The sequence below is a fragment of the Chiloscyllium plagiosum genome, unplaced genomic scaffold (genome assembly GCF_037043375.1).
Source record: "Chiloscyllium plagiosum isolate Xiang-an unplaced genomic scaffold, Cpla_swu_hap1 HiC_scaffold_18, whole genome shotgun sequence".
In the NCBI taxonomy this organism is placed as follows: Eukaryota; Metazoa; Chordata; class Chondrichthyes; order Orectolobiformes; family Hemiscylliidae; genus Chiloscyllium; species Chiloscyllium plagiosum.
Window position 1 is genome coordinate 35,063,758 of NW_028270156.1, and position 27,892 is coordinate 35,091,649.

Genomic DNA, 27,892 nt, shown 5'->3' on the forward strand with positions numbered 1-27,892 from the left:
ACAAATGCTGGGTCACGAGTTTCCAATTGTCTGGATGCAGTTCTGCTACTGATGACCTATAGTAATTTCTGGATAACAATTCTGAAATCTAATTCTGAATCTGTCCCTTCTTAGGACAGTGGTGGTGCCACAAGCATGATGGAGGGCTTACTCAGCATGAAGATAAACTTTGTCTTAACAATTCATAGCTCCTTGAAAGTGGAGTCGCAGTGAAGAAGGCGTTTGGTATGCTTTCCCTTATTGGTCAGAATATTGAGTGCAGGAGTTGGGAGGTCATGTTACAGCGGTACAGGACTTTGGTTAGGCCATTGTTGGAATATTGCGTGCAATTATGGTCTCCTTCCTATCAGAAAGTTGTTGTGAAACTTGAAAGGGTTCAGAAAAGATTTACAAGGATGTTGCCAGGGTTGGAGGACCTGAGCTACAGGGAGAGTGAACAGGCTGGAGTTGTTTTCCATGGAACGTCGGAGGCTGAGGGGTGACCTTATAGAGGTTTACAAAATTATGAGGGGCATGGATAGGATAAATAGACAGTCTTTTCCCTGGGGTCGGGGAGTCCAGAACTAGAGGGCATAGGTTTAGGGTGAGAGGGAAAAGATATAAAAGAGACCTAAGGGGCAACTTTTTCACGCAGAGGGTGGTACGTGTATGGAATGAGCTGCCAGAGGAAGTGGTATGGAATGAGCTGCCAGAGGAAGTGGTGGAGGCTGGTACAATTGCAACATTTAAGAGGAATTTGGATGGGTATATGAATAGGAAGGGTTTGGCGGGATATGGGCTGGGTGCTGGCAGGTGGGACTAGATTGGGTTGGGGTATCTGGTCGGCATGGACGGGTTGGACCGAAGGGTCCGTTTCCATGCTGTACATCTCTGACTCGATAATAGATGTGTAATGGTCATTGTGCCAATGCTGCTGTGGATTGCATGCATTTGAGACACATGGATTGATGACAAAGTCAAACCAGATTTTCCCTATATTGGATCCCCTCATCATCTGCTGGACCAGTCTGGCAACTATGTCCTGTAGCACTTAACCAGTACAATCACTAGCGGTGCCACTGAGCAACTGTTGGTGATGGGTAGTGTAGTTCCAGATTACTTCCTGTGCCCTTCCTACCATCAGTACTAATTCTAAGTTATGATCGATGTGGAGGGTTATTGATTCATCAGTTGAGGAAAGGCAGTTGGCAGTAATCAGGAGGTTTTCTTGCCTATGTTTTGTTTGCTACAGTGACAGCTTATGGGGTCTTGGGTCAATATTGCAACATTCCCAGGTAATTCCCATCTGGCTATATTCAATTATCTTGCCACATCTAATGAGTCTGGGAGAAAGTGAGGACTGCAGATGCTGGGATCGAGAATGGGGTGCTGGAAAAGCACAGCAGGTCAAGCAGTATCCGAGGAACAGGAGAGTCAACATTTTGGACAGAAGAGTGTCTGCCCAAAACATTGATTCTCCTGCTTCTGATGCTGTCTGACCTGTGTTTTTCCAGCGCCCCACTCTTGATATCTAATGAGTCAGTCTGCTGGCACACCCAGGAATGGTGTGGAGGAATCTGGGTTATTGTCTGGGTTATGATCAGGTGAGTATTACCATATCAAGTTGTTGCTTGATTAGTCTGTGGGACATTTTAATACAAGTCTTCTGTTATAAATGAGGACATTGCATGATTGACTGGGTTGACTGAGCGTTGTCATTTCCATTACCAGGTTGTCTATCCAGTTGTATTCCTTTCCATTTTTCTCTAGTAATTTGATACTGTAGAATGGCTTGCTTGACTTAAGACTGATGCATCAGTGGTTTAGGAGTCATGTAGGTCTGATTGGATAAGGGTGGCAGATGTCCTTCCCAAAAGGACGTTGAATCAGATGGGCTTTTACAATAATCTAAAAGATTCATGGCCACCTTTCTGTTTTTTTTTAAGACGAGCTTGTCCTTAATTTAATTAATTAATTATTTGATTGAATTTAAATTCCACTGGCTGTCTTGGGCATTTTACAGGAGTATGTTTCCATTGTATTAGTCAGGCCCTCAGGAACATACATCTAATGAGTTGACCCTAGCCCTCCTATTCACTGATCCTCAGGTCTATTAAGTAGGTTTCATGGTATTTTTGACACGTTTTGATATCCATATTGACAGTATTCATTTTATTCCATTCAACCTCCTGTTGGTTCTTAAGAAAGTTCAGCTTGATCAATGAAGATTTACCTTTCACAAATTCGTTGGCTCTCCTTAATTAACTCAAACCTCTCTTGTTTACCCTGATTATTGATTCTAACTTTGTGTCCCCTGATATTAAATAGACCAACCTGTAGGTGCACACTGATAGCAATGTTTAAATATTCTGCATTGTCACACTCCAGACCGCAGGCACCTCCCTTTCCAGTCTAGGAAAGATTGGAATATCATGGAAAGCCCTTCCTCTATCTCTGCATCTAATTCCTTTTATTAGCCATTACGCAAGGCATTTGGACTAGGCAACATTTTCTCTTAAGCTTAGTCAACCTTTCAAGTATATCCTGCCTTTTCAACAAATTGTACTTATGTTGCATTTTTAATGTAATGAAACATGCCACAGTACTTTACAGGAACATTATAAAACCAGGTATGGAAAAGAGCCATAGAAGGAGCAAAAGCTCTGGTGACCAAAATCTTGGTCAATGAGTGTGTTTTTAAGGTGCACCTGAAAGGAGGAATATTAAGAGGTAAGGCAGAAAGGTGTCACGTGGCATTCCAGGTCTTGGTTCCTAGGCATTGCCACAAATGGTGGCAAAATCAAGATTGGAGGGCAGTGAGGCTGGAAGAGATTAGAGTTGGGAAGGCAGAGTCAATAGCAAGAGTGGGGAAAAAATATGTTCCTTGCTTAGTTGCAATAATAGATCAGCAAGATCAGGCTGTTCAATGGAAAGCTGGACTTGCTATGAGTTAAGACATGACATCAGGTTTACAGAGTGTAGACTGGGAGACCAGCTGAAAATGTGTTGCTGGAAAAGCGCAGCAGGTCAGGCAGTATCCAAGGAGCAGGAGAATCGACGTTTTGGGCATGAGCCCTGAATTCCTGAAGAAGGGCTCATGCCCAAACTGTCGATTCTCCTGCTCCTTGGATGCTGCCTGACTTGCTGCGCTTTTCCAGCAACACATTTTCAGATCTGATCTCCAGCATCTGCTATCCTCACTTTCTCCTGGGAGACCAGCTGGAATTGCACTGGAACCTGGGTCTGGCGGCAGTGAAAGCATGACTTAGTTCATCTCTTGTTGAAACCGCTGTGACAGGCCAGGACAGGTGTTGTTCATAGTATCACTAAGAGGACCTGTGTAATATAAAATTTGTAGCTCCTCTTGGGATCAAATATGACAATGTTGCGAACAGACTGGTGTAATGGTTGTTGCCAGGGACAGGAATGGAGTTGGTATCTAGGGAATGGAGATCAGACTTGGGACTGAAAGCTTTGGCTTTGAATGTTTCCATATTTATTGGAGGAAATGTTTGCTCATCCAGTACAGAATTCCAGATAGGAAGTCTGATTTAATTTGGTAATAATGTAGCAGTTAAGAGAGATGATGGGAAAAGTAGAGCTGGGTGTCAAAATTATACTGATGAAAATTTACACTGCTGTCAGATAATGTTGCTGAGGGGTGACTTATGGTGAGAAACAGGAAAGAGGCACAATGTATTCTTACCAGAGGTAACAGTACAGGAGCAGGAAGAGAAGTTATTGCAAGTAATGCAGTGACTGTGATTAGGTAGGTAAGAATTGATCGAAGTTTGAGCAGTCCTACCCAGCTGAACACTGTGTGTTTGGAGGATTCTGTGGTCAACTATAGTAAAGGCTTCAAATCATTTCAGCAAGGAAAGTTATTGCGTTTGTCAGAATCAAATAAAATGTCATTTGTGACTGAGCTGTTAGTGTCATGGCACTGTTATTCAGCAAATACAAATATCGAAATGTAAGACTGACGCATTGATTTGGGAGGCAACAACACATTCAAATCTTTTAAGGAGAAAAGGAATTGGAGGCGGCACGATCAGTTGTTGTAAAAATGAAGAACAAAGAACTATTTAAAGTAAACTTCTAAATCGGAAGAGAGCTAACTCTAATGGAAGTGAAAGGCAGTAGTAAACCATCATTGAAATTGCTTTACCATGAACTGCTTTTTTTGTTAAGCATCAATGAGCCAAGTATGGGCAGAGCTCATGAACAAATGAAAGCGTTTCAGTTAAATAAGTGTGGATGTAGTTTATGAAAGGGAACCAAAGATTGGGGAAAGCTGTAACAAAAAATTGGGTGTTCATTGAATGTTGCTTCTGGTAAGGGCAACAAAGTTGAAGACAGGATGAAAATCTGACTTCGTAACTACTTTTTGCAAAACCTTCAAAATTCTAGGATGCAACCCATCAAGACTTAGCAGCCTTTAGACCCTTTAGTATTGTTTCTCCAGTAACAGTTATAGTCTTTACCCATTAACCTCTAAGCCGTTAATTAATTTTGTTTTGAAGATTACGTGCATTCAAGGAAAGCCATTAAGTTTGCCCTTTTTTACCTTTTGTTCCTACTGTGTCCCTACTGGCTGCTGTTTGTTTATTTGTGCTTGTATACTCTGTCCCTTCCTTTCCCACTCTGGGTATCATTGTCAAACTCATTGCCCAGCAATGCTGCCCATGTCCTTGGCTTTGCAAGCCTGCGCGTCGCTCTTCTCCCACCCTCCTCACCATCACCACCACATGTACCTACTGTAATTATGCTTAAAGCTCTCTTTACAGCCCTAGTTATTTAGTGTACCATGAAACCAGTCTCAGCATGGTTTGAGTGAAGTCTGTTGAACCGAAAGTTTACCTCTACCCCAGTACTCGTGCCAGTGCCCCGTGAATTGAAACCTTTTCCTCCCACACCTATTTTTGCAGTCATGCAATTGATGCTCCTGACATTATCTTCTTAGAGGTTCAGCATTTCAGTGCAGCTCCTAAATGAACAAAACCTTTCAGTAGAATTTTTTCAGTCTGAATGATGCTAATAGGGCTAACACGAATGGCAACTTCCGCCCTCCCAGCCCACTTGATATTCCTCTCTAGCCCTGACGAGACATCCATAGTCCTGGCATCAGGCATTCTAAACAGCCTATAAGCATCATGTTCATGGCTGTAGAGAACAGTATCGATCTCGCATTATACTGTTGCCCTCTACTACTATATTGTTGTATCCTTCCCTCATTTGAATGGCTGCCATGGTGTTTTTGCAAGGTCATTCAGCCTCCATACATTCCTCATATGCCTCCTCACGGTTTGTAAAATCTCATTACTGTTAGACAGTTGCAGGGACTGAGGCTGTTTGAGAGCTGTCCATTGATCCCAATGTTTGGATGGCCGTAGAATATTTCCAATAGTGTGTCATTCTTGCTTTCAACTCTAAAATGGATTTAGTGCTTTCTAGCTGTACGTTTACTTGAGTCATCAGTAGTGGCACCCACTCCCTCTTTTTCTTTCTCTATCTCTTCTGAGCGCTTTTTAATATGCTCAAAGTGAAATACTGCACATGTCAAAGGTAAGAAATCAAAATGGTGCTCGAAAATGTCAGCAGATCTGGCAACATTTGTGGACTCTGATGTAGAGATTGCCATAGTGAAAGTACCAATTAATGATGCATGACATTTGGCTGTCAGGCTTTGTTTAAATTTTTAGGTAGGTTAACTCTGTTAAGGCCATGAGAAATCAACCAGTAAATGTCTGTCACTTGTTTTAGTTACAGAGTCACAGAGGTGTACAGCACAGAAACAGACCCTTCGGCCCAACTCATCCATGCCGACCAGATATCCCAACCTAATCTAGTCCCATTTGCCAGCACTTGGCTCATATCTCTCTAAATTCTTCCTATTCATATACCATCCAGATGCCTTTTAAATGTTGCAATTGTACAAGCCTCCACCTCTTCCTTTCGCAGCTCATTCCATACATGCACCACCCACTGCTTGAAAACATTGCCCCTTAGGTCCCTTTTATATCTTTCCCCTTCAGTTCTGAACTCCCCCAACCCAGGGAGGAGACTCTGTCTATTTATCCTATCCATGCCCCTCATGATTTTATAAACTTCTGAGGTCACCCCTCAGCCGTGGTGGGTGGCATGGTGGCACAGTGGTTAGCACTGCTGCCTCACAGCGCCAGAGACCCGGGTTCAATTCCCGCCTCAGGCAACTGTCTGTGTGGAGTTTGCACATTCTCCCCGTGTCTGCGTGGGTTTCCTCTGGGTGCTCCGGTTTCCTCCCACAATCCAAAAATGTGCAGGTTAGGTGAATTGGCCACGCTAAATTGCCCATTGTGGTAGATGTAGGGGAATGGGTCTGGGTGGGTTGCTCTTCAGAGAGTTAGTGTGGACTTGTTGGGCTGAAGGGCCTGTTTCCACACTAAGTAATCTAATCTAATCTAATCTAAGCCTTTGCTTCAGGGAAAACAGCCCCAGCCCACTCGGCATCTCCTTATAGCTCAAATCCTCCAACCCTGGCAACGTCCTTGTAAAATTTTTCAGGACCCATTTCAAGTTTCACAACATCCTTCCAATAAGAAAGACACCAGAATTGCACGCAATATTCCAAAAGTGACTGAACCAACGTCCCATACAGCCGCAACTCTGATACTCAATACTCTGACCAGTAGAGGAAAGCATACTGAACACTGCCTTCACAATCCTATCTACCTGCGACTCTACTTTCAAGGAGCTATGAACTTTGTTCAGCAACACTCCCTAGGAACTTACCATTAAGTGTATATGTCCTGCTAAAACCTGCTTTTCCCAAAATGCAGCACCTCTCATTTATCTGAATTAAACTTCATCTGCCACTTCTCAGCCCATTGGCCCATCTGATCAAGATCCTGTTGTAATCTGAGCTAACCTTCTTCTCTGTCCACTACACCTCAAATTTATGTCTCATCTGCAAACTTACTATACCTCTTATGTTCACATCCAAATCATTTATATAAATGACGAAAAGTAGAGAACCCAGCACCGATCCCTGTGGCACTCCACTGGTCACAGGCCTCCAGTCTGAAAAACAACCCTCCACCACTACTCTCTGTCTTCTACCTTTGAGCCAGTTCTGTATCCAAGTGGCTAGTTCTCCTTGTATTCCATGAGATCTAACCTTGTTAACCAGTCTGCCATGGGGAACCTTGTTGAAAGCCTTACTGAAGTCTGTATACATCATGTTTACTGCTCTGTCCTCATCAATCCTCTTTGTTACTTTTTCAAAAAACTTAATCAAGTTTGAGAGTCATGATTTCCCATGCACAAAACCATGTTAACTATCCCTAATCAGTTCTTGCCTTTCCAAATATGTGTAAATCCTGTCCTTCAGGATTCTCTCTAACTTGTCCACCACTGATGTCAGGCTCACTGGTCTATAGTTCCCTGGCTTGTCCTTACCACCTTTATTAAATAATGGTACCACGTTAGCCAACCTCCAGTCTTCTGGCACCTCACCTGTGACTCTCGATGATACAAATATCTCTGCAGGTTGAATAATACATTGCGTTTGTTCTTTCTCTCTTCAAAGAGACTCTCCTATGTGTTAATATATGTAGCTTTCAACAAACGTAAGTATGCCACATTGCAAACTTGACTAAATTGTAAATTGACTCTGAGCATACTTCGTTGCATCCTCCAAATTACCCAACAAATGTTGAGTTGCAGAATTCCATTTAATGTCAAATGATCTTGAGATTTGTAAGAGTCAGGTAGCGTCAATATCTTGTCAAAAACAGCTGAAGCAAAAGTCTATTTGACACAAATGACTGGTTTTTGAGGTGTGCAGCCTGCATACCTGGGATTACATTAGTCCAGAAATTCATATACCCCATTACTCATCTGTGTAATAGGCAGAACGTCGTTTTGGTTTGATGGCAGCATCCTGTTAGTGGCAAGCAACGCTCACGGTTTTACTGCATTTTAACAGTGTGAAAAACTAGTGTTAACTGTTGGACAAACATTTGAGATACTGTACCCTTCCAGATATCTGAATTAGAAGCCACCCAATTGGCTCGATAATGAGATTGATAATGTGCTTAGAACGCTCAAGAATTTTTTTATCAGGAAATTGCAAATAATAACTTAAATATTTTGAGGTTTCCAGCTGGAATGTCTATTGTTTTAAGGGTAACTTTTTGATTTTGGGGACTGGCAGTGGCAGGGAAGTGGAGTTGTATTGGAAAAGAAGCACGTTTTATTTAAATTCTGTTGCTATTTTAAAGCAAAGCTCTTTAGATTAAACCCTTTTACAACATATTGTTACAGGATTAACCCTCTGTCTCTTGTGGAGATTGTTCTACATGTTGTGCGGCAAATGACAGGTGAGTCTGTTCTCCCCAGCATAGGCTCATGGGAAGGCCATTCAGCTTTCTGAACCTGTTCTATCACTCAGTTAATTATGGCTGATCTGAGCACCAATTCCATCTTTCTCTTGGCTCCATTGATCCTCAGCCTGAATAACTTTTTTGGGGAAAGAGTTCCATATTTCCACCATTCTTTTTGTGACCTCGCCCTGTGATGTCTGACTGTAACTTGAAGATTATGTCCCCTTATTCTGGACACTTTTTAGAAGAAATAGTTGATGCCCTATCAATTTCCCTAATCATCAACTCCATTAGATCATCCCTCAACCTGCTAACATGAAGAAAAAAATAATTAATCCAATCTATTTTTATAACTTAATCCCCATTAGCCCTAGCATCATTGTGCTGCATCCCCTTCAAGGTCAATATTTCCTTTCTGAGATGGAATGGTCCAGGGGTGGTTACCTGACTAGCAACTTCTATGTCCAAATTTTACAATAATAACTTGAATTTACCTTTAATGTAATAGAACGTCCCAAAATGCTTCACATGAGCATTGCAAAGCAAAATTGACAGAACAATATAAGATATAGAGGAAATGACCAAATGTTTTGCTACAGTGGTATATTTCAAGGAGCATCTAAAGCAATGAGAACGAGGGAGAGCTTGGGAACACCCAACTGAAGGCGGTACTGTAAATGGTCGAGCAATTAGAACATTATAGCACAGTACAGGCCCTTCGGCCCTCGATGGTTCCACAGGTAGGCGCAACAATCTGAAGCCCATCTAACGTACTCTATTCAATTGCCATCCATGCACCTATCCAATGACCATTTCAATGCCCTTAATGTTGGCAAATTGACTATTGTTGCAGGCAGGATGTTCCATGTCCCTGCTGCTCGTGAGTAAAGAAACCACCTCTGATATCTGTCCAATATCTATCACCCTTCAATTTAAAGCTGTGTCCTCTCATGCTAGTCATCGCCATCTGAGGAAAAAAACTCTCACTATCCAGCCTACCTAACCCTCTGATTATCTTTAATGTCTCAATTAAGTCACCTCTCAACCTTCTTCTCTCTAATGAAAACAGCCTCAAGTTCCTCAGCCTTTTCTCATAAGACCTTCCCTTCAGACCAGGCAACATCCTAATAAATCTCCTCTGGACCCTTTCCAAAGCTTCCACATCCTTTCTAAAATGCATTGACCAGAATTGCACACACTACTCCAAATGTGGCTGCACCAGAGTTTGTATAGCTGCAGTACGATCTCATGGTTCTGAAACTGAATCCCTCCACCAATAAAAGCTAACGCCCCGTATGCCGCCTTAATAATCCTATCAACCTCGGTGGCAACTTTCAAGGATCTATGTACCTGGGCGCCGAGATCTGGATGTAGGTTTGTTCGCTGAGCTGAAAGGTTCATTTTCAGATGTTTCGTCACCCTACTAGGTAACGTTCAGTGAGCCTCTGGGCAATTCCTGCTTTCTATTTGTATGTTTGGGTTTCTTTGGGGTGATGATATCATTTCCTGTTCATTTTCTGAAGTGGTGATAGATGGGGTCTAACTCGATGTGTTTGTTGATAGAGTCCCGGTTGGAACGCCATGCTTCGAGGAATTCTCGTGCGTGTCTCTGTTTGACTTGTCCTAGGATGGATATGTTGTCCCAGTCGAAGTGGTGTCCTTCCTTATCTGTTAGGAAGGACACAACTTCGACTGGGTCAACACATCCATCCTAGGACAAGCCAAACAGACATGCACGAGAATTCCTAGGAGCATGGCATTCCAATCGGGACTCTATCAACAAACTCATCAAGTTAGGCCCCACCTACCACCCGCTAAGAAAAAGAACAGGAAATGACATAACCGGAAATGACATCACCACCCCAAAGAAACCTAAACTCACAAATAGAAAGCAGGAATCATCAACAGTGCTTTGCCTGGAGGCCCACTGAAGATGTTACCTAGTAGGGTGATGAAACGTCTCGAAATGAACCTTCCATCACAGCGAGCAAACCTACATCCGGAACCTCAACCTGAGCTACAAATCTTCTCAAAACTCGCCAAGATCTCTCCGCACATCTACACTACCAAGAATCTTACCATTAGCGCAGTACTCTGCATTCCTGTTGCCCCTTCCGAAACGAATCACCTCAGACTTTTCCACATTAAACTCTATTTACCAGCACTGCAGCTTATCTATGTCTCCCTGTAACCTACAACATCCTTCATCACTATCCACAGCTCTACCGACCTTAGTGTCATCCGCAAATTTACTAACCCATCCTTCTATGCCCTCATCCAGGTCATTTATATAAATGACAAACAACAGTGGACCCAAAACAGATCCTTGTGGTACCCCACTAGTAACTGAACTCGGGGGTGAATAATTCCCATCAGCCATCACCCTCTGTCATCTTTCAGTCATCCAATTTCTGATCCAAACTGCTAAATCATCCTTAATCCCATGCCTTCGTATTTTGTGCAATAGCCTACCATGGGGAACGTTATCAAACGCCTTACTGGAATCCATATACACCACATCAACTGTTTTACCTTCACCACCTGTTTGGACACCTTCCCATAGAACTCAATAAGGTTTGTGAGGCACAACCTACCCTTCACAAAATTATGTTGACTATCCCTAATCAAATTATTCATCTCCAGATGATTATAAATCTTATCTCTTATAACCCTTTCCAATACTTTACACACAACCGAAGTAAGGCTCACTGGTCTATAATTTCCAGGGTTGTCTCTTCTCCCATTCTTGAACAAGGGAACAGCATTTACTATCCTCAAATCTTCTGGCACTATTCCTGTAGACAATGACGACATAAAGATAAAGGCCAAAGGCTCTTCAGTCTCCTCCCTGGCTTCCCAGTGAATCCTAGAATAAATCCCAACCAGTCCAGCAGACTTACCATTTCTACACTTTCCAGACTTGCTTAACACCTCCTTATGTACCTCAATCCATCTAGTCTAGTAGCCTGTATCTCAGTATTCTCCTCGACCACATCTTTTTCTCGTGTGAATATTGATGAAAAGTATTCATTTAATGCTCCCCCTATCTCCTCTGACTTGACGCACAGCTTCCCACTACTATACTTGATAGGCCCTAATCTTTCTTTAGTCATTCTTTTATTCCTGATATAGCTTAAGAAAGCCTTGGAGTTTTCCGTGATCCTATCCACCAATGACTTCATGTCCCCTCCTGGCTCCTCTAAGCTCTCTTTTTGGGTCTTTCCTGGCTAACTTTTAACTCTCAAGCCCCCTAATGGAGCCATCACATCTCATCCTAACATAATCCACCTTCTTCCTCTTGACAAGAGCTTCAACGTCCTTACTAAACCTCCCCCCCCCCCCCCCGCTCAACAACAACTTCCCTGCCTGACCGGTACAGACTTGTCAAGGACCCGCAGTAGCTGCTCCTTGAATAAGCTCTACATTTGAACTCTGCCCATCCCCTGCAGTTTTCTTCCCCATCCTATGCATCCTAAATCTTGCCGAATTGCATCGTAATTGCTTCCCCCCCCTATCCCACCAATAACTCTTGCCCTATGGTACATACGTATCCCTTTCCATCACTAATGTAAACATAAACAAATTGTGGTCACTATCACCAAAGTGCTCACCTACCTCTAAATCTACCTGGCCGGGTTCATTACCTAGTACCAAGTATAATGTGGCCTCGCCTCTTGTTGGCCTGTCTACATACTGTCAGGAAACCCTCCAGCACACGTTGGACAAAAACTGACCCATCTAAAGTACTTGAACTATAGTATTCCCAGTCAATATTTGGAAAGTTGAAGTCCCAATAGCAACCAACCTGTCACTCTCGCTCATCTCGAGGATCATCTTTGCTATCCTACCCTCTACATCTCTGGAACTGTTTGGAGGCCTATAGAAAACCTCTCCTTTCCTGTATCTAATCTCATTAGAGGAGTCCTCAAACTTCCTTTCTGCAACCGCAATACTGTCCTTGACTAGCACTTGGTTCACCACCCCGTCTTTTACCATTTTCTCTGTTCTTACTGAAATATCTAAATCCCAGGATTTGCAATATTCTTTCCACTCCCTGCTCTACCCATGTCTCTGAAATGGCCACAACATCAAAATTCCAGGTACCAACCCACGCTGCAAGTTGACCCACTTTATTCCGAATGCTCCTGGCGTTGAAGTAGACACACTTCAAACCAACTTCTTGCCTGCCGGTGCCTTCTTGCGATCTTGAAATCTTAGTTCTGACTTCACTACTCTTATCCTCCCGTATGCTCAAACTACAATTTCGGTTCCCATCCCATCTGAATTAGTTTGAACCCACCCGAAGAGCATTACCAAATTTGCCCCTGGGATATTGGTACCCCTCTGGTTCAGGTGAAGACCATCCTGTTTGTAGAGGTCCCACCTATCCCAGAAAGAGCCCCAGTTGTACAGGAATCCAAAACCCTCCATCCTGCACCATCCCTGTAGCCACGTGTTCAACTCCCCTCTCCCTATTTCTTGTTTCGCTAGCACATGGCACAAGGAATGAAAGAGAGATAACAACTTTGTTCTAGCTCTAAGCTTCCATCCTAGCTCCCTGAATTTCTGCTTTATATTCCCATTTCTCTTCCTTCCTATGTCGTTGGTGCCTATGTGGACCACAACTTGGGGTGCTCCCCCTCCTCCACAAGGAACCCAAAAACACGATCAGAGACATCACAAACCCTAGCACCTAGGAGGCAACACACCAAATGTGAGTCTCTCTCATTCCCACAGAACCTCCTATCTGTCCCTCTACCTATGGAGTCCTCAATGACTAATGCACTGCTCCTCTTGCCCCCCTCCCTTCTGAGCAACAGGGACAAATCTGTGCCAGAGACCTGTGCCCCATTCCTTACCCCTGGTAAGTCGTCCCCCTGCCAACAGTGTCCAAACTGTGTACTTGTTGAGGGTAACGGCAACAGGGGATCCTTGCACTGCCTGCCGGTTCCCTTTCCGTCCCCTGACGGTAACTCAGCTAACTTCTTTTACCTGAGGTGTGATGACCTCCCTGTAACTCCTCTCAATAACCCCCTCCGCCTCCTAAATGATCCGAAGTTCATCCGGCTCCTGCTCCAGTTTCCTAGTTTCCAGTTTTTGAGGAACAGGAGTTGGGTGCATTTCCCACAGATGCAGTCAGCAGGGACACTACTGATGACCCTTATCTCCCACATTCTGTAGGAGGAATATTCAACTGCCCTAACCCCCATTCCCACTATTCTAAATTCCCAGCGATACTACTGAAAAACGTAAAAAAAGAAACCAATCAACTTACCGATTGATGCACAATTTTTTTTATTTTGGTTAGAAGAGGAGAACCGGTGGGAGACGCTACCTGAGTAGTGTTTCAGGTAAAGCAGCCACCCAAATATAAAGCCTCACTTATTCAGCAGTCCTGTGTCTGCTCCTACTCAGTTAAAATGAGGGATAGAGTCAGGATTAGAGTGGTGCTAGAAAAGCACAGCAGGTCAGGCAGAAAAAGCAGGAAAAATCGACATTTCAGGCAGAAGCCCTTCATCAGGAATGAGCCTCTGAGGATGAGGGATGCTCATCCCTTGATGAGGAATACTCAAACTAGAATTAGAGGAATGCAAAGACCTTGGGAGGATTGGAGAAGGTGGTTACAGAAATAGAGAAGGGAGAGGTCATGGAGGAATTTGAAGAAAAGGATGAAAATGAGAACATCTCTGTGAGCAGAGGAATGAAATAGGACTTGGCGCAAGACAGGATTTGGGCAGCAGCATTTTGGGTGACTATGTTAAGAGGGTAGAATGCGGGAGCTAGGTGTGCAGTTAGTCTAGAGGTAAGGTGAGAGTGAGGGATTCACCCACAGCTGAGCTGCAGCAGGGTTAGAGTTGGGTGATGTTACAGAATAATAAATGGTCTAAATGGTGGCATAATTACGTGATCAAGACTCATTTTGGGGTTCAATACGACTTTAAGATCCCAAACTGGTTTAATCTCAGACAGTTGCCAAGGTGAGAGCATATGTTCATAGTTAGGGTACAGAATTTGTAGTGGAGGCCAAAGATGATTAAATGCTTCCAGCATTCATTTGGAGGAAATATCTGCTCGACTACTACTACATATTTAAGAATTTCGTGTGGTGAAATTGGCCAATTGTGGACATGTGCAGTTATCACAACATTTGTTATGAATGTTTGAACACAATACTGTGCTCCAAATCGATGACATTAAACTGATAGATTAAAACCATCAAACCAAGTGAAGTTTGGGATCCTCACCGATGACTCCTTAGCTTTGTTTCTGCTCGATTCTTTGGTTCATTCTGTTTGACTTTTCTGGAGCTGTTGCATATGTGCTAAATTAGTTTCTGCAAATTAATAGAAGCAGGGCTTAGAGTTTTATACATAGCTGTCAGCAACCAGGACTCAGACTGGGAGAGACTGGGACAGAACTATATTTGTGATCAGGGTCAACAGCAATTGCTAGCTAGAAGCACTAACCCAAATATTATGAGATGTGAGGAGTGAGATCTTAATGTTTTAGTCAAGGAACTAACCCACTTATTATAAATTAACTGTCTCCCTCAGACTAGTAGAGGAGAATGTCTTTGCCATCACCTGTTCAAGACAGTAGAATTTTGAGACCAGCCAATGGGAAATGTAATCTATAACTAGATCACTGATCTTTGTCCTTGGTGATTCATATTAATTGTGCTTAATTGCAGATCCTAATGTGGCTCTAACATTTTTGGAAAAGACAAAAGAAAAGGTGAGAGCTTTGTGATGTATTGTATTGATTTTGTTCAATTTACTTTGTTTATTTTTTTTTTGCTTACTTTGGTTTAGGTCAAATCCAGTGATGAGGCAGTGATTCTCTGCAAAACAGCTATTGGTGCTTTGAAATTAAATGTTGGAGATCTGCCAGTGACAAAGGTAAAGTATGATTCACAGTCCTTGATTTCATGTCTATGTACAGGAAAACACTTCAGAATGCAGCAAGGTTACACCACTGTATTTCTCAAGTTAGATCTTCAATTTAGTGTATACACAGCTGGAGCTGTGGAGTGGTATACTTTTAGTGAGCATAATTGTGCATTCATCACTCTATGCTTAGAGCATGAGAAACCTTCAAGGTCCTGGATTTTGGTGAAGCTGATTTCACTGCAAAGAGACTGTCCAAACTGAACTGGGAAAATTCATTGATGAGTAAGATGACAGAAGGTTCTGAAAATCTTGTGCTACAAGTAAAGCTTATTCTAATTGAGTAGAAACTGTACTTGCCAAAAACAATAGCTGTGGATAACTAGAAATCGAAGAGAAAAAGCATTTGAAACTGGAAAAATACAAAGAATACGTGTGAGTGACAAGACAGTAATTATAGTTACAAAAATAATTGCTTATCGACATGACTCTTTCGGTGCTAAAAGAGTATGTAAGTGGTAATGAATGTTCTTGCAATTATCAACAAACATCCCGATCTGTGACCTTTACGTTGGATCAGCTGAAGCTGATTGACCCCACCGCTGAGTGTGCCCCACCCCCCAAAAGAATAGTACTCCTGCAGCGATGTCCCAGGCTGAGATGTTAAGTCATCAATATATGCATCTATCCTCCTTTCTGCTGGGTTTGACTCCAACCAGTGGAGAGTCCGTTAATGTTTCAAATCCAATATGACTCTTCAAAGCTTGTCTCAAGAAGTCATATCAGACAGGCAGTGTTAACTTTGTCTTTCCACTGTTGCCAAACCTGTTGAGTTGCTCCAGCAAAATCCGGCCTTTTCTTGGCTCATAAAGAGTACATTTTGATTGACTCACTTGATTGAATGTTTGTCAACAAAAATAGTGAATGAGAATCTCCCCATTTAGTATTTGTGTGGAATTTTAAGTATTATTTCATAAGATCCCTCGAGATTGAGTTTAAATTGAAGGCAAAATATTGTGCTGGATAGGAAATTGATCAGAATGCAGTACAGATGAAGGGTAGGTACACTGTTCAAAATATGACTTAGATCCTGTGCAGATTTGTATTTTGGCCTCAGCTATTCATATTCATTAGCTATTTTGGAATCCAAGATTATGCATCCAAATTTGATTATGAAGAAAGGGAGGCAGTGTTGTATACATGAAATTGCAAAGGATTGAGATAAGCACATATAGAGTTAGGTTACAGATGAGCAATGAAACAAGAAAACAGATCAGAAGATTTAATGTGAACAGGGGCGATGTCACATGTTCTGTCAATAGCAATGTTGCCAAAATTGATAAGACATGTACTTTCAGGAATTGAGAAATATCAAATAGTAGATATCTCTGGTATTAGTTATTGGTTGCATAACATCCAAATCCTGGGGTCACAGCCCCCTGTTGTTTAAAGTTAAATTTAGCCTCTCTAATTTTTATTTTATATACTTATTCCTGTCCCTTTATAGTTGTATGTCCAGGAATGATGTAAGCATGTTAAGAAGATTAACTTGAACTCAGTTAATATTCTTCCAGAAAACAATTGAGGAGGTGGATGAGATGCTGACTAACCTTCCTGGGGTTACATCAGTTCATGGACGATTTTATGATCTGTCTAGCAAGTACTACCAGATAGTTGGAAACCACGCTTCCTACTACAAAGATGCCCTACGGTTCTTGGGTTGCATTGATATCAAAGATTTACCAGGTAATTGCCAGCATTAGATTGAAAATAATTTTTATTGTTCTTACCATTTCCAGTATTTCTGATGTGGCAGGGGGTCGAAACCAGATTAGTCAGTCAGTATGTAGAGTGATTGAGGGAACATTTGAGGTTCAATCAAATGACTCTAAATAGGATCAACAGGCAGGGTCAAGTTAATGAACAGTGTGACTGGCACTCTGAGGTATATTTATTTCAGTGCAAGGTATATAACAGGTAAGTCAGATGAATTTGGAACCTGGGTTAGTACATGAAACTATGATGTTGCCATTACAGAAACTTGGTTGAGAGAAAGGCAGGGCTGGCAGCTCAGTTTTCCAAGATTTAGATGTTTCAGACATGATAGTAAAGAATATGAGAGAGTGTGTGTGTGTGTGTGTGTGTGTATTTGGGGGGTGGGGAGGGGGGTCGGGGTGGTGGTGGGGAGGGGGGAGGTGCGCCGGGGTGGTGGGGGAGGGGGGTGGGTGGGAGTTACATTACTGATTAAGAAGAATGTTACGGCTGCACTGAGTGGGCATCTTGGAGCTCATGCAGCAAGGCAATATGGGTTTGAATTCAGGAATAAAAAAGCTGCGAGAACTATAAATGGGGTTTGATTGTTGGCCTCTCAATAGCCAGTAGGAGATGGTGGGTCAAGGAAAGATGGAGAAACTACATGGTTGTCAAAATGGGTGATTTTAACTTCCCCAGTAATGGCTGGGACCTCTTTAGAGCTCCAGGCTTAGCTGCGACAACATTTTTAGGTCCAACTAGGGAAGGCACTGTACTAGGCCTTGTGTTGGGAATGTGCCTAGCCAGGTGATCTAAGTCTCAATGGGCAAACATTTTGGGAACAGTGATCATAATTCCGTAAGTTTTAAGATAGTTGTGGATAAAGGTATGACTAATCTTTGGGTGAAAATGCTAAACTGGGAGAAGGGTAATTACAACAGTTGTGAGGCAGGATTGGGACAGCTGTTTTGAGGCTAAATCCTCATCTGACATGGGAGTCTTTTAAAGACCAGTTGATCAAATAATCAGGGCTAGCATGTTCTTGAGAAGTTGAAGTAAGAATGACAAGATTCAGGAGCCCTGGATGATGGGACATATTGCAAGTTTTTTTCAAAAACAAAAGTGCAGCATATTTAAGGTTTAGGAAACCAATCAGACAAGGACTTTGAGGAATATAAAGGGTGCAGGAAAGAACTCGACAAGGAATTAGGACTAAAAGGAGCCATGAAATGTCCTTGGCAAGTAGGATTAAGGAGAATCCCAAAGCAGATTAAACATATAGGGAGCAGAATGGTAGCTAGAGAAAGGATAGGTCTACTCAAGGACAAAGAAGTGCATTCATGTATGGAACCAGAGAAAGTAAGTGAGGTCCTTAATGAGTACTTCACATCAGAATTTGCCAAGGAGAAGGATTTGGATGATGAAATCAGGGAGGGGATATGCTGATATTTTAAAACTTTGCTATTAAGAATGAAGAGTTGTTGAAAAATATTTTAAGGTAGATAACCCCCCCAGGGCCTGTTAGGATATATCCCAGAATACTGTGGGAAGGAAGAGGAGATTGTTGGGGCCTTGACAGAGATCTTTGTATCCTTTTTAGCCACAGACGAAGTCCCAGAATTCTGGAGAATAGCCAATGTCCTTCCTTTGTTTAAGAAGGATAATTATAGGCTGCTCAGTCTTGCATTAGTGGGGAAAGTATTAGAGAAGATTCTTAGGGACAGGATTTACTCACATTTGCAAACAAATGGACTTATCAGGGGTAGTCAGTATGGCTTTGTGCAGGGGAAGTCTGGTTTCACAAATTTGAGTTTTTTGACAAAGGTGATTGAGTAGTGCATTGGTTCTCTACGTGGACTTTACTACTGCAAGTTACAATGTCACTCTGGTGGGCTGGTCACTAAGATTAAGTCACATGGGATCCACAGTGCTTTTGTATGTTGGATAGAAAATTGGCTTGGTCATAGAAATCAAAGAGTAATTGTGGATGTGTTTTTCTGACTGGAAGTCTATGTTCTGCAGGAATCAGTGTGTGGGACCTGTGTTCATATGCATGATTTAGATGAAAATGTTCATGGTGTGATTAGCAAATTTGGAGGACAACATGAAAATGGGATTTACGTATAATGATAGTTGTCAACGGAAACATTAGGATATAGATAAGTTGGACAAAGAAATGGCAGAATTTGATCCAAGCAAGTGGGGTAGTGCATCTTGGGAGTTCAATGCAGGAGGAAAGTATACTGTAAATGGTACGATCCTTAGGGACATTGATATACTGAGGGATCTTTGGGTGACAACAGAAGTGTGTAAGCTCTTAAAGAATGCATATGGCATGCTTGCCTTCATCAATTAGAATTAGCTTTGTTTTCACGTACTCACATGAGTACGTGAAAAGTTTACAACTCGCCACTTACATCGCGAACTGAGTTACCAATATACCTAGGTACAGATTCTTAACTACAAATTCTTAGAAAAAAATTATTCAGAATTACAGACTTTTGCCCCCATCTTAGTTACAAAAGTATGAAGTCATAGGAATAAACTAGAGGAAAAAACCTTGGAATAACAGTACTTCCAACCCATTTGACGCTGGCTCCTGTCTTTTGAGGCCGCAAGTCCTCAATGACTTCACTCAAGGCTCCAGGATGGGAAGTAAGAAGAATGAACAGATGGAGTGGACAAGCTCTGGCTGAGGAGTCCTACCCCACCACCATCTTGATTGATTAATGGTCAGGGTGCTGACAATTAATGTTGCAGCTGTATAAAACATTCGCAGTACTGTGTGCTGCTTTGGTCATCATGTTATTAGCAGGAGGTGGAGACTTTGGAGAGGTTGCAAAAGAGGTTTACCAGGATGTTGCCTTGGAGAGTATTATACTGTGCAAACTTGGATTATTTTTACTAGAACACGAAAGGCAGAGAAGTCACCTTTGAGAAGTATATAAAATCTAGGCTTTCATAGGATGGATAGTCATCTGTTTTTCCCAGAGCGGAAATGTCAAACACTAGGAGGCATAGTTTTAAGGTGTGAGGGGAAAAATTACTAGAGATGTGTGAGGCAAATTTTTTTTGAGGATGGTAGGTGCCTTAGCCAATTGAGGTGTTCAACAGCCACCAGAACAAGCAGGGAATATAGGGATACAGGTCATGTACAGGTAGCTGGGATTAGTTTAGAATAGTATGATGGTTAGCATAGACATAGTGGGCCAAAGAGTTGTCCTTATGCTGTACTTTCTATGTTCTTGCCCAATTGTTTATGCAACAGGTTCAGCCACACCACTGTTGTCCTAATGGTTACATTTGTCCAATTCCTGCTCACTTTCTCCTTTTTCTTTGTATCTTGCAATCTGTCACTTCATCCTTTCCCCAGATAATAGCCCATGAAGTATGGTAACTAACTCTAGGAAATTAGCCAGGGCTCAGTCATAGCAATCCTGTCTCCAAGCCAGATGTCCATGGAATACAGAATCAAGATCTTCTCTCAAAACCTTTGAATAATGGTATTTAAATCTCTCAAACCTCCCTACTTTAAATAGAGCAAACCCAGCTTCTCTGTCTTACTGTTTAAAACATAAGAAAATTAGTTTCCGTGTCAGATTTTAAAGCAAAATTCAACTGCACGGTGGCACAGTGGTTAGTACTGCTGCCTCACAGCGCCAGAGAACCGGTTTCAATTCCTGTCTCAGGCAACTGTCTGTGTGGAGTTTGCACATTCTCCCCGTGTCTGCGTGTGTTTCCTCCGGGTGCTCCGGTTTCCTCCCACAATCCAAAAATGTGCACGTTAGGTGAATTGGCCATGCTAAATTGCCCGTAGTGTTAGGGGCAGGGATAAATATAAGAGAATGGGTCTGGGTGGGTTGCTCTTCGGACGGTTGGTGTGGACTTGTTGGGCCAAAGGGCCAGTTTCCACACTAAGTAATCTAAAGTAATCTGTCTGGAGATATCAGTGTAAGGAACACCAAGAAGGGTTTCTTTCAAATTTGTCCTTTCATCCCCTGATTGGTTGTCAGAGTTTTATTTTTGAATTTTAATTCCATGCCCTCATTCTTATCTCAAAGGAAACTTTAGCCATTTAAATTAAATTCCATTTTTCATACTTTAGCCACAAGAATTTCTCCCTCAGTTTGAGAAATAATTTTGAAATTTAGTTCAAGCTGTTCCTCTGCTATTTTAAACTGTTCTTGTTTCTTGTAAATCTTCTGGTGTAGATTTTCATTGGAGCACTGAATGTTTCACCACAGAGACTGTGCCTCGATCTTATTGATTTTTCCATGTTGACTGGCTAAAGTTTGATTTTTGTCATTCTCTGATTCAGTTGCAGAGCATCAAGAGCGAGCTTTCACTCTCGGATTGGCTGGGCTTTTAGGCGAAGATGTTTACAACTTTGGAGAACTCGTGAGTATCGCTGTGCTAATGAGAGTGTTTGTTTTCTTATACACTTAGTGAAATTCTACCTAATGCTGAGGTTTTGCATTATGTTCTGTCCCTTTTCAGTTAATGCATCCCGTGCTGGAGTCACTGCGAACCACAGATAAGCAGTGGCTGATCGACACTTTGCATGCATTCAACAGTGGCAATGTGGAGAAATTTCAAGCTCTCAAAGCATCTTGGGGACAGCAGGTAAATAGTTTGTGAGGAGGAATGGAGAATCTGGAAGAGACAAAGGGGGTGGAAATGGTGTAGTAAAGACATGGGGCTGGTTGTGGATGGAAGGAGGGTAGCGATAGAGGGATATAAAAGTGGAGGTTGAATGAGTTCATGGGGGGCAAGAACAGGAAAAGGTGGGGAGGGGAAGAAGAGAGTGGAATGAGATTTAGGGTGGAATCAAAAAAATCAGTGAGTGGGACAAGATGGGAGGAGAGGTTGAGTTAGTAGTGCATGTTGGAGTTTGGGATGGTGGGGAGGAGTGTGGAGAAGGTCAGATTGGGAAAGGGGGATACAGAGAGTGCATAGTGGCTCTGGGGACATTAGTTAGGGCGCAGCAGTTTTGGAAATGCTGAATTTCATTTATCTTGTAATTGCAGCCTGACCTGAGAGCCAATGAACTGCGACTAATGCAAAAAATCCAACTCCTTTGTCTGATGGAGGTTTGTTGAATTTCCTGTCTCCTGACTTGTGCAGTTTTGCTTCTCCACCTACCCCCTCTCCCCCTGTCCCTGTAATAATCCCCTATATGGTTCCTTCTCAACAGTTATCCTAAAATCCATCCATACAGCATTTACCCCACACTGCATGAACCTGTGGTGAAATCTCACTTGTGATATCAGTGGTCCCTTTTGGAATATATGTTGGCTGTTCATTAATGGGGTCAGATCCTTTAAAATGTCATAGGGTTTTTTTCTTCCTTTTAGATGACTTTCACCCGTCCAGCCAACCATCGGCAGCTAACATTTAAGGAAATTTCTCAGATTGCGAAAGTACCAATCAGTGAGGTGAGTGCCTTTCTTGTGACTTTAATTTGCCCCAGCAATTGCAATATACAGTAACAGGAAACAATAACCACCAAAATAGAGGGCATTCTCTTTGCAGATGCTGGACCTGTGGACTAAATGATGTTTCTTTCCATGATTGCAAGCTTGTTAAGACTCATGAGAACTTCTCCCATCTTACTCCCTCCACTTGCCTGCACCTGAGCTGTTTTCATGTGATTGCACCTGACTGTGACCAGAATGTTGTGCTTGGAAGGATTGTCTGAACTGTTAGTTTTGTTGATCTAACAGGTGGAGCTTTTAGTGATGAAGGCACTGTCTGTCGGTTTGGTGAAAGGCAGCATTGATGAAGTGGATGAACGTGTTCACATGACTTGGGTTCAACCTCGAGTGTTGGATCTACAGCAGGTAAAACAAGAATAGCCTCAAGATGAAGAATCTCTGGCTATTGGAAAGTAACTCGTGATCAGTGACGACATTTTTCCAGTCATTTGATTTCTTGAAACAAGTAACTGGTTTAAAGTTTTTGTGAGGTGTAAAATTTAACATTGCTGATCTTCTGACCTGCATTGCTTGCCAAAAGTACCCTGAATTGTTTATTATATTTGCTTCGAGTGCCATAATTAGCCATTGATACAAGCAGAGTAATAACTACTGCCTCTCTGTGTTGCAGATTAAAGGGATGAAAGACAGATTGGATTACTGGTGTGAGGATGTGAAGAATGTGGCATTACTTGTGGAACATCAGGCACAGGATATCCTAACCTAACCATTGCTCTGTCTGGGATCACTTGACTGCTCTTTTTAAAATTAGTCAGTTTTCAGTAGGTCATTTTCAGAAATGAACTGTATTTTAATAACTTTTGGGACAGGAGAAGCAGCTTCACCAATTTCTATTCTTTCAAACCTCAAACAGAACCAGCTTTATTTTCTCAGGAGTGGTATATTTACCAAAGGAACAAAGTTTCATGTTTTAAAGCAATGTAGACCTGAACTTCACCCCTTTGCTCATTTAGCTGTTTCTGTGAATCCTTGCTTCAGGAGTTTTTAATTGTAGTTGTCTGTGTACCCACAAGTAATGCAGTGTAACAGTTATTACTGAGCCAGTAACCCAGAAACCTGGTCTAAAAATCCCCAACAGAGAAGCTTGAATTCAGTTTGAAAAACTTGGTCTTAGTAAAAGTGACTGTGAAGCTGTCAGATTGTCCTGAAATTCTATCTGTATCATTAATGTCCTTTAGGAAAGGAAGCCAGCTATCTGAGTCCAAAATGTGACTCCAGTTCCATGTCAACTCGTTTTAATGTAGCCCATTTAAACTCTTCAGCATACAGTCAGTCCGAGGAGATTGAGTTTTCAGCAAGAAATTCAACTGTGTCAAACTCGTTAGTGGTTCAAGAAGACCCACCAAAACCTCAAAGCAGTTTGAGATGGACAGTAAATACTGACCCTGCCTGTCAATGCATTTTGATAATGAATGGGTGAAAAAATTCACTACTAAAATAAATAAAATGTGAAGACACTCAGCAGGTCTGGCAGCATCTGTGGAGAAAGTGTTAATGTTGAGGCCAAAATGTTGAGGGTAAGTCATATATGACTCAGTTACCTGTGTTTCTCTATCGAGAGAAGCTGCCAGACCTACTGAGTTTCTCCAGCATTTTCTTTATTGCAGATTCCCAACATCTGCAGTATTTTGCTTTTATAACCATCCATATTGTTCTGTGATCTGGGACTGGTCTGCTGCCCAATCAAGTAAAGGAGCCTCAAATGGTAAATTTTCCTACAATCTCCGTACAGTGGCTGTACTCCTGCCTGTCCCATTTTTTAAAAACCTTTTTTTTTAGATAGGACTAATGAAGTTATTCCTAAAATCATGAGATGATATGATCCATTTTACAAGAATATTTAAGATGAAATAAAAATGTATTTAAAAATGTTCAGTTGTGTTCCTACTTGGAAGAAACCATTCAATACTGTGGGAAGTTCTTGATTTAAGCTGCTGTTTTTTGGACAGAAGAGTAACTTGATTTGCTTGCACCATTTTTGCTTTGACTCTTGATATTTGTTCTGAAGATTGTCTGTCTGTCTGTTCCTGCTACTCTGAAATTGGTGGTAATTTTTTCGAATTGATGTTTATAATGAAGGTTCAGTATTATGCTTTATTTTTACCCTAAGTCATTGTCGAACCTTTCCACTGGTTCCAGTTGAACACACTTAGTAAAAATTCTGAAGATCATTGGTTAACCAATGACAAGGTCTGGACTTAATCTGCTTGTGAAAGCCAAGATTACATTTTCCAAATTGATGTGGCTGTGAAGAACAAACTGACACAGCCACTTTGTAATAATTGCCTTGTGCTAAAGCCTAACAGGATTTTCCCTGTTGGAGATTATATCCATCTCCGGACATAGATTGGAACCACGTCAATTATATTGCTGTTGCAACATATCTTGGAACTTCACTTAACATTTCACAACATTTCCATGTTAAGAATAGCTGAAAATTCTGTCTGTTCTTGATATCATCCAGAAGAATTTAGCACAAAAGCGAACTGACAGATTAAAGCTGCCACATGGATGCTGAGAAAGCTTGGTCTTCCTATTATCTGGTGGCTACCCAGATAGTATTTTCAATTTGTTGATGGTTTTTACTCATTCCTAATGTAAATGTTGTCCATGTATCTCTAGGATACTACTTTCTCACTTCCCTCTGTATTTTATAATATCTCCAGTTTTCATCTGTGTAATCCATGCCAATATTTTGATTATACTTACTCAGCTCTCCCTGTTTTTGTCTCCTCTACTCTCCCTCCTTTCCTTCACACTCTCATTCTCTCTCACTTCACTCTTTTCCCACCCCTTTCTCTCTTTTCCCACCCCCTTCCCCACCTCCCCCCCCACCTCCTCTCCACCTCCCCCCCACCTCCTCTCCACCTCCCCCCCCCACCTCCTCTCCACCTCCCCCCCCCCACCTCCTCTCCACCTCCCCCCCACCTCCTCTCCACCTCCCCCCCCACCTCCTCTCCACCTCCCCCCCCACCTCCTCTCCACCTCCCCCCCCACCTCCTCTCCACCTCCCCCCCCCCTCCCCACCTCCTCTCCGCCTCCCCCCCCCTTCCCCACCTCCTCTCCGCCTCCCCCCCCTTCCCCACCTCCTCTCCGCCTCCCCCCCCCTTCCCCACCTCCTCTCCGCCTCCCCCCCCCTTCCCCACCTCCGCTCCGCCTCCCCCCCTTCCCCATCTCCGCTCCGCCTCCCCCCCTTCCCCATCTCCGCTCCGCCTCCCCCCCTTCCCCATCTCCGCTCCGCCTCCCCCCCTTCCCCATCTCCGCTCCGCCTCCCCCCCTTCCCCATCTCCGCTCCGCCTCCCCCCCTTCCCCATCTCCACTCCGCCTCCCCCCCCTTCCCCATCTCCTCTCCGCCTCCCCCCCCTTCCCCATCTCCTCTCCGCCTCCCCCCCTTCCCCATCTCCTCTCCGCCTCCCCCCCTTCCCCATCTCCTCTCCGCCTCCCTCCCCTTTCCCCACCTCTTCTTCAGCCCTCCCCTTTCCCCACCTCTTCTCCAGCCCTCCCCTTACCCCACCTCCTCTCCAGCCCTCCCCTTTCCCCACCTCTTCTCCAGCCCTCCCCTTACCCCACCTCCTCTCCAGCCCTCCCCTTACCCCACCTCCTCTCCAGCCCTCCCCTTTCCCCACCTCCTCTCCAGCCCTCCCCTTTCCCCACCTCCTCTCCAGCCCTCCCCGTCCCCACCTCCTCTCCACCTTCCCCACCTCCCTCCCTTTCCCCACCTCCTCTCCAGCCCTCCCCTTTCCCCACCTCCTCTCCAGCCCTCCCCGTCCCCACCTCCTCTCCACCTTCCCCACCTCCTTTCCAGCCCTCCCCTTTCCCCGCCCCCTCGGTCCCGCCCCGCCCAACTTACAATCAAATCCCTGCCTATTATATTGTCTCTACCACTACTGGTTTATGGTTTCACTTAACCTCTTCCTGTCTCTGCTTTCTTTATTGTTATTTCCATGTTTTACACACTGACCCCCCCCGCCCCGCTCATTTTTGCCTCTGTTCATCCCTCTGTCTTACTCCCACTCAGTTCCCATCTCCATTCAGTACTCCCTTATTTCTTGCCATCCCTGGCTTCAGAAGGGAGTATTTCTCTCCTCATTCTCCACCTGTGGCCCTTCTCTCCCTGCCCTGTCTTTTCCTGCGCCACCCACCTGCATGTGGACTAGAACCTAGGCTTTCTGGTCTAGAGCTGGGCACTACCACTATGCCACAAGTACCCTGGAATCTGAATAGAATCAATCTGTTTACAACTTCCAGCACCTGCTGCAGTTTATCATAAGGACTGCCAAATGGAACAAGTACTTGAGTTTCAAGTGTTGCTGCAGCATTGACATCAATGCTATTTATTGCTCATGTTACTGTGCTTTATCTGTTCTGACCTTGTACTCTGTTCCAGCTAGTTTAATATCACAAAGCACCATGACTTGTCCTGAGTAGAAATCGCTCCGAGTATTCCAGGTTGAAAAGTTTAGAGATTTAAGCAAATAACCACTTTTTTAAAAAGGATTTTTTATTTGGAAAACACTGAGGATGGAAGCTTGCTAACAAAGTTTAGATTCATTAATGAAGAGGTGGGAGAATGAATATGGGGATTTAGTTAATGGTAGAAAATGGGGGAAGAAACAATGGGCATTAGTTGAACTGGAGAGATAGGGGCAATAATGTCCCCTAGGGTTCAGTGTTAGAGGTATTGTTAACATATAAATGATCTGGACTTGGTTAAAGGGAGTACAGTATCAGAATTTGGGAGGTGCCATGGTTAGCTTTGTAAATGACTAAACTTGCAGGCTTTTGGATCAGGCAAAGAACATGCTGATGAAATTGTAAATAAACCATTTTGGGAATGAGAGCATTTATACAGCAAACAGTGAACCTTTCAAAAGGAATGGAGAAACACAGATTGGATTTTAAATGAGCAAGTATTTAAAATGGGAGTGCAGCTTCATAAAGCTGTCGGAAAAACAAAAACATGGTTTCTGGCTCTTAAAATAGCAGTGAAGTAAAGTTGGAATGTTAAAACTGTAAAAACCATTGGTCCAGCTACAGATGGAATGTGGTGTTCTGTTTCCAGGGTATTATCCGAGGAAGGGTGTCAGAGCTTTGGAGAGACTGCAGGAGTGATTCACTGAGAATCCCAGAGCTGAGATGATTATAAAACAATTTTATTCGAGGAGTGATTATCTTGGAGAGACATGAAAAAAGAATCAAACTGGGAAGGAAAAGGCTATTTCTTGGTCAGAAATTATAAATTATTAGCAAAATGTTGAGGGAGAGAAGGGGAAATATTTTTCTTTCAGGATTTTTGGATCTTGGAAGATAGATATTTGGGGAAAAAATGTGAAAATTGGGAGGAAGACGTATCAGAGAGGCTGGCAATGTTTGGTCTAGATGGTTTTTAAAGAAGGTGGAGATGGTGGGTAGTTGC

The 27,892-nt window shown here is 42.9% G+C and overlaps 1 protein-coding gene across 2 annotated transcripts in view; it reads left to right on the plus strand.

Annotated features, from left to right (window-relative positions):
- Positions 1-24,347, plus strand: part of LOC122557754 (26S proteasome non-ATPase regulatory subunit 13) — a 28,979-nt gene extending 4,632 nt beyond the window's left edge. Inside the window, exons 4-13 of one of the 2 annotated variants that reach the window (XM_043705711.2) lie at positions 8,284-8,339; positions 15,034-15,077; positions 15,155-15,241; positions 16,804-16,975; positions 21,300-21,379; positions 21,479-21,604; positions 22,009-22,071; positions 22,336-22,416; positions 22,705-22,821; positions 23,087-24,347. In XM_043705711.2, the coding sequence (XP_043561646.1) occupies positions 8,284-8,339; positions 15,034-15,077; positions 15,155-15,241; positions 16,804-16,975; positions 21,300-21,379; positions 21,479-21,604; positions 22,009-22,071; positions 22,336-22,416; positions 22,705-22,821; positions 23,087-23,182 (922 nt within the window). In that variant the 3' untranslated portion in view covers positions 23,183-24,347. The remainder of the gene's footprint in view (positions 1-8,283; positions 8,340-15,033; positions 15,078-15,154; positions 15,242-16,803; positions 16,976-21,299; positions 21,380-21,478; positions 21,605-22,008; positions 22,072-22,335; positions 22,417-22,704; positions 22,822-23,086) is intronic. The other variant, XM_043705712.2, reaches the window with a different exon arrangement.
- Positions 24,348-27,892: the final 3,545 nt, after the last annotated feature.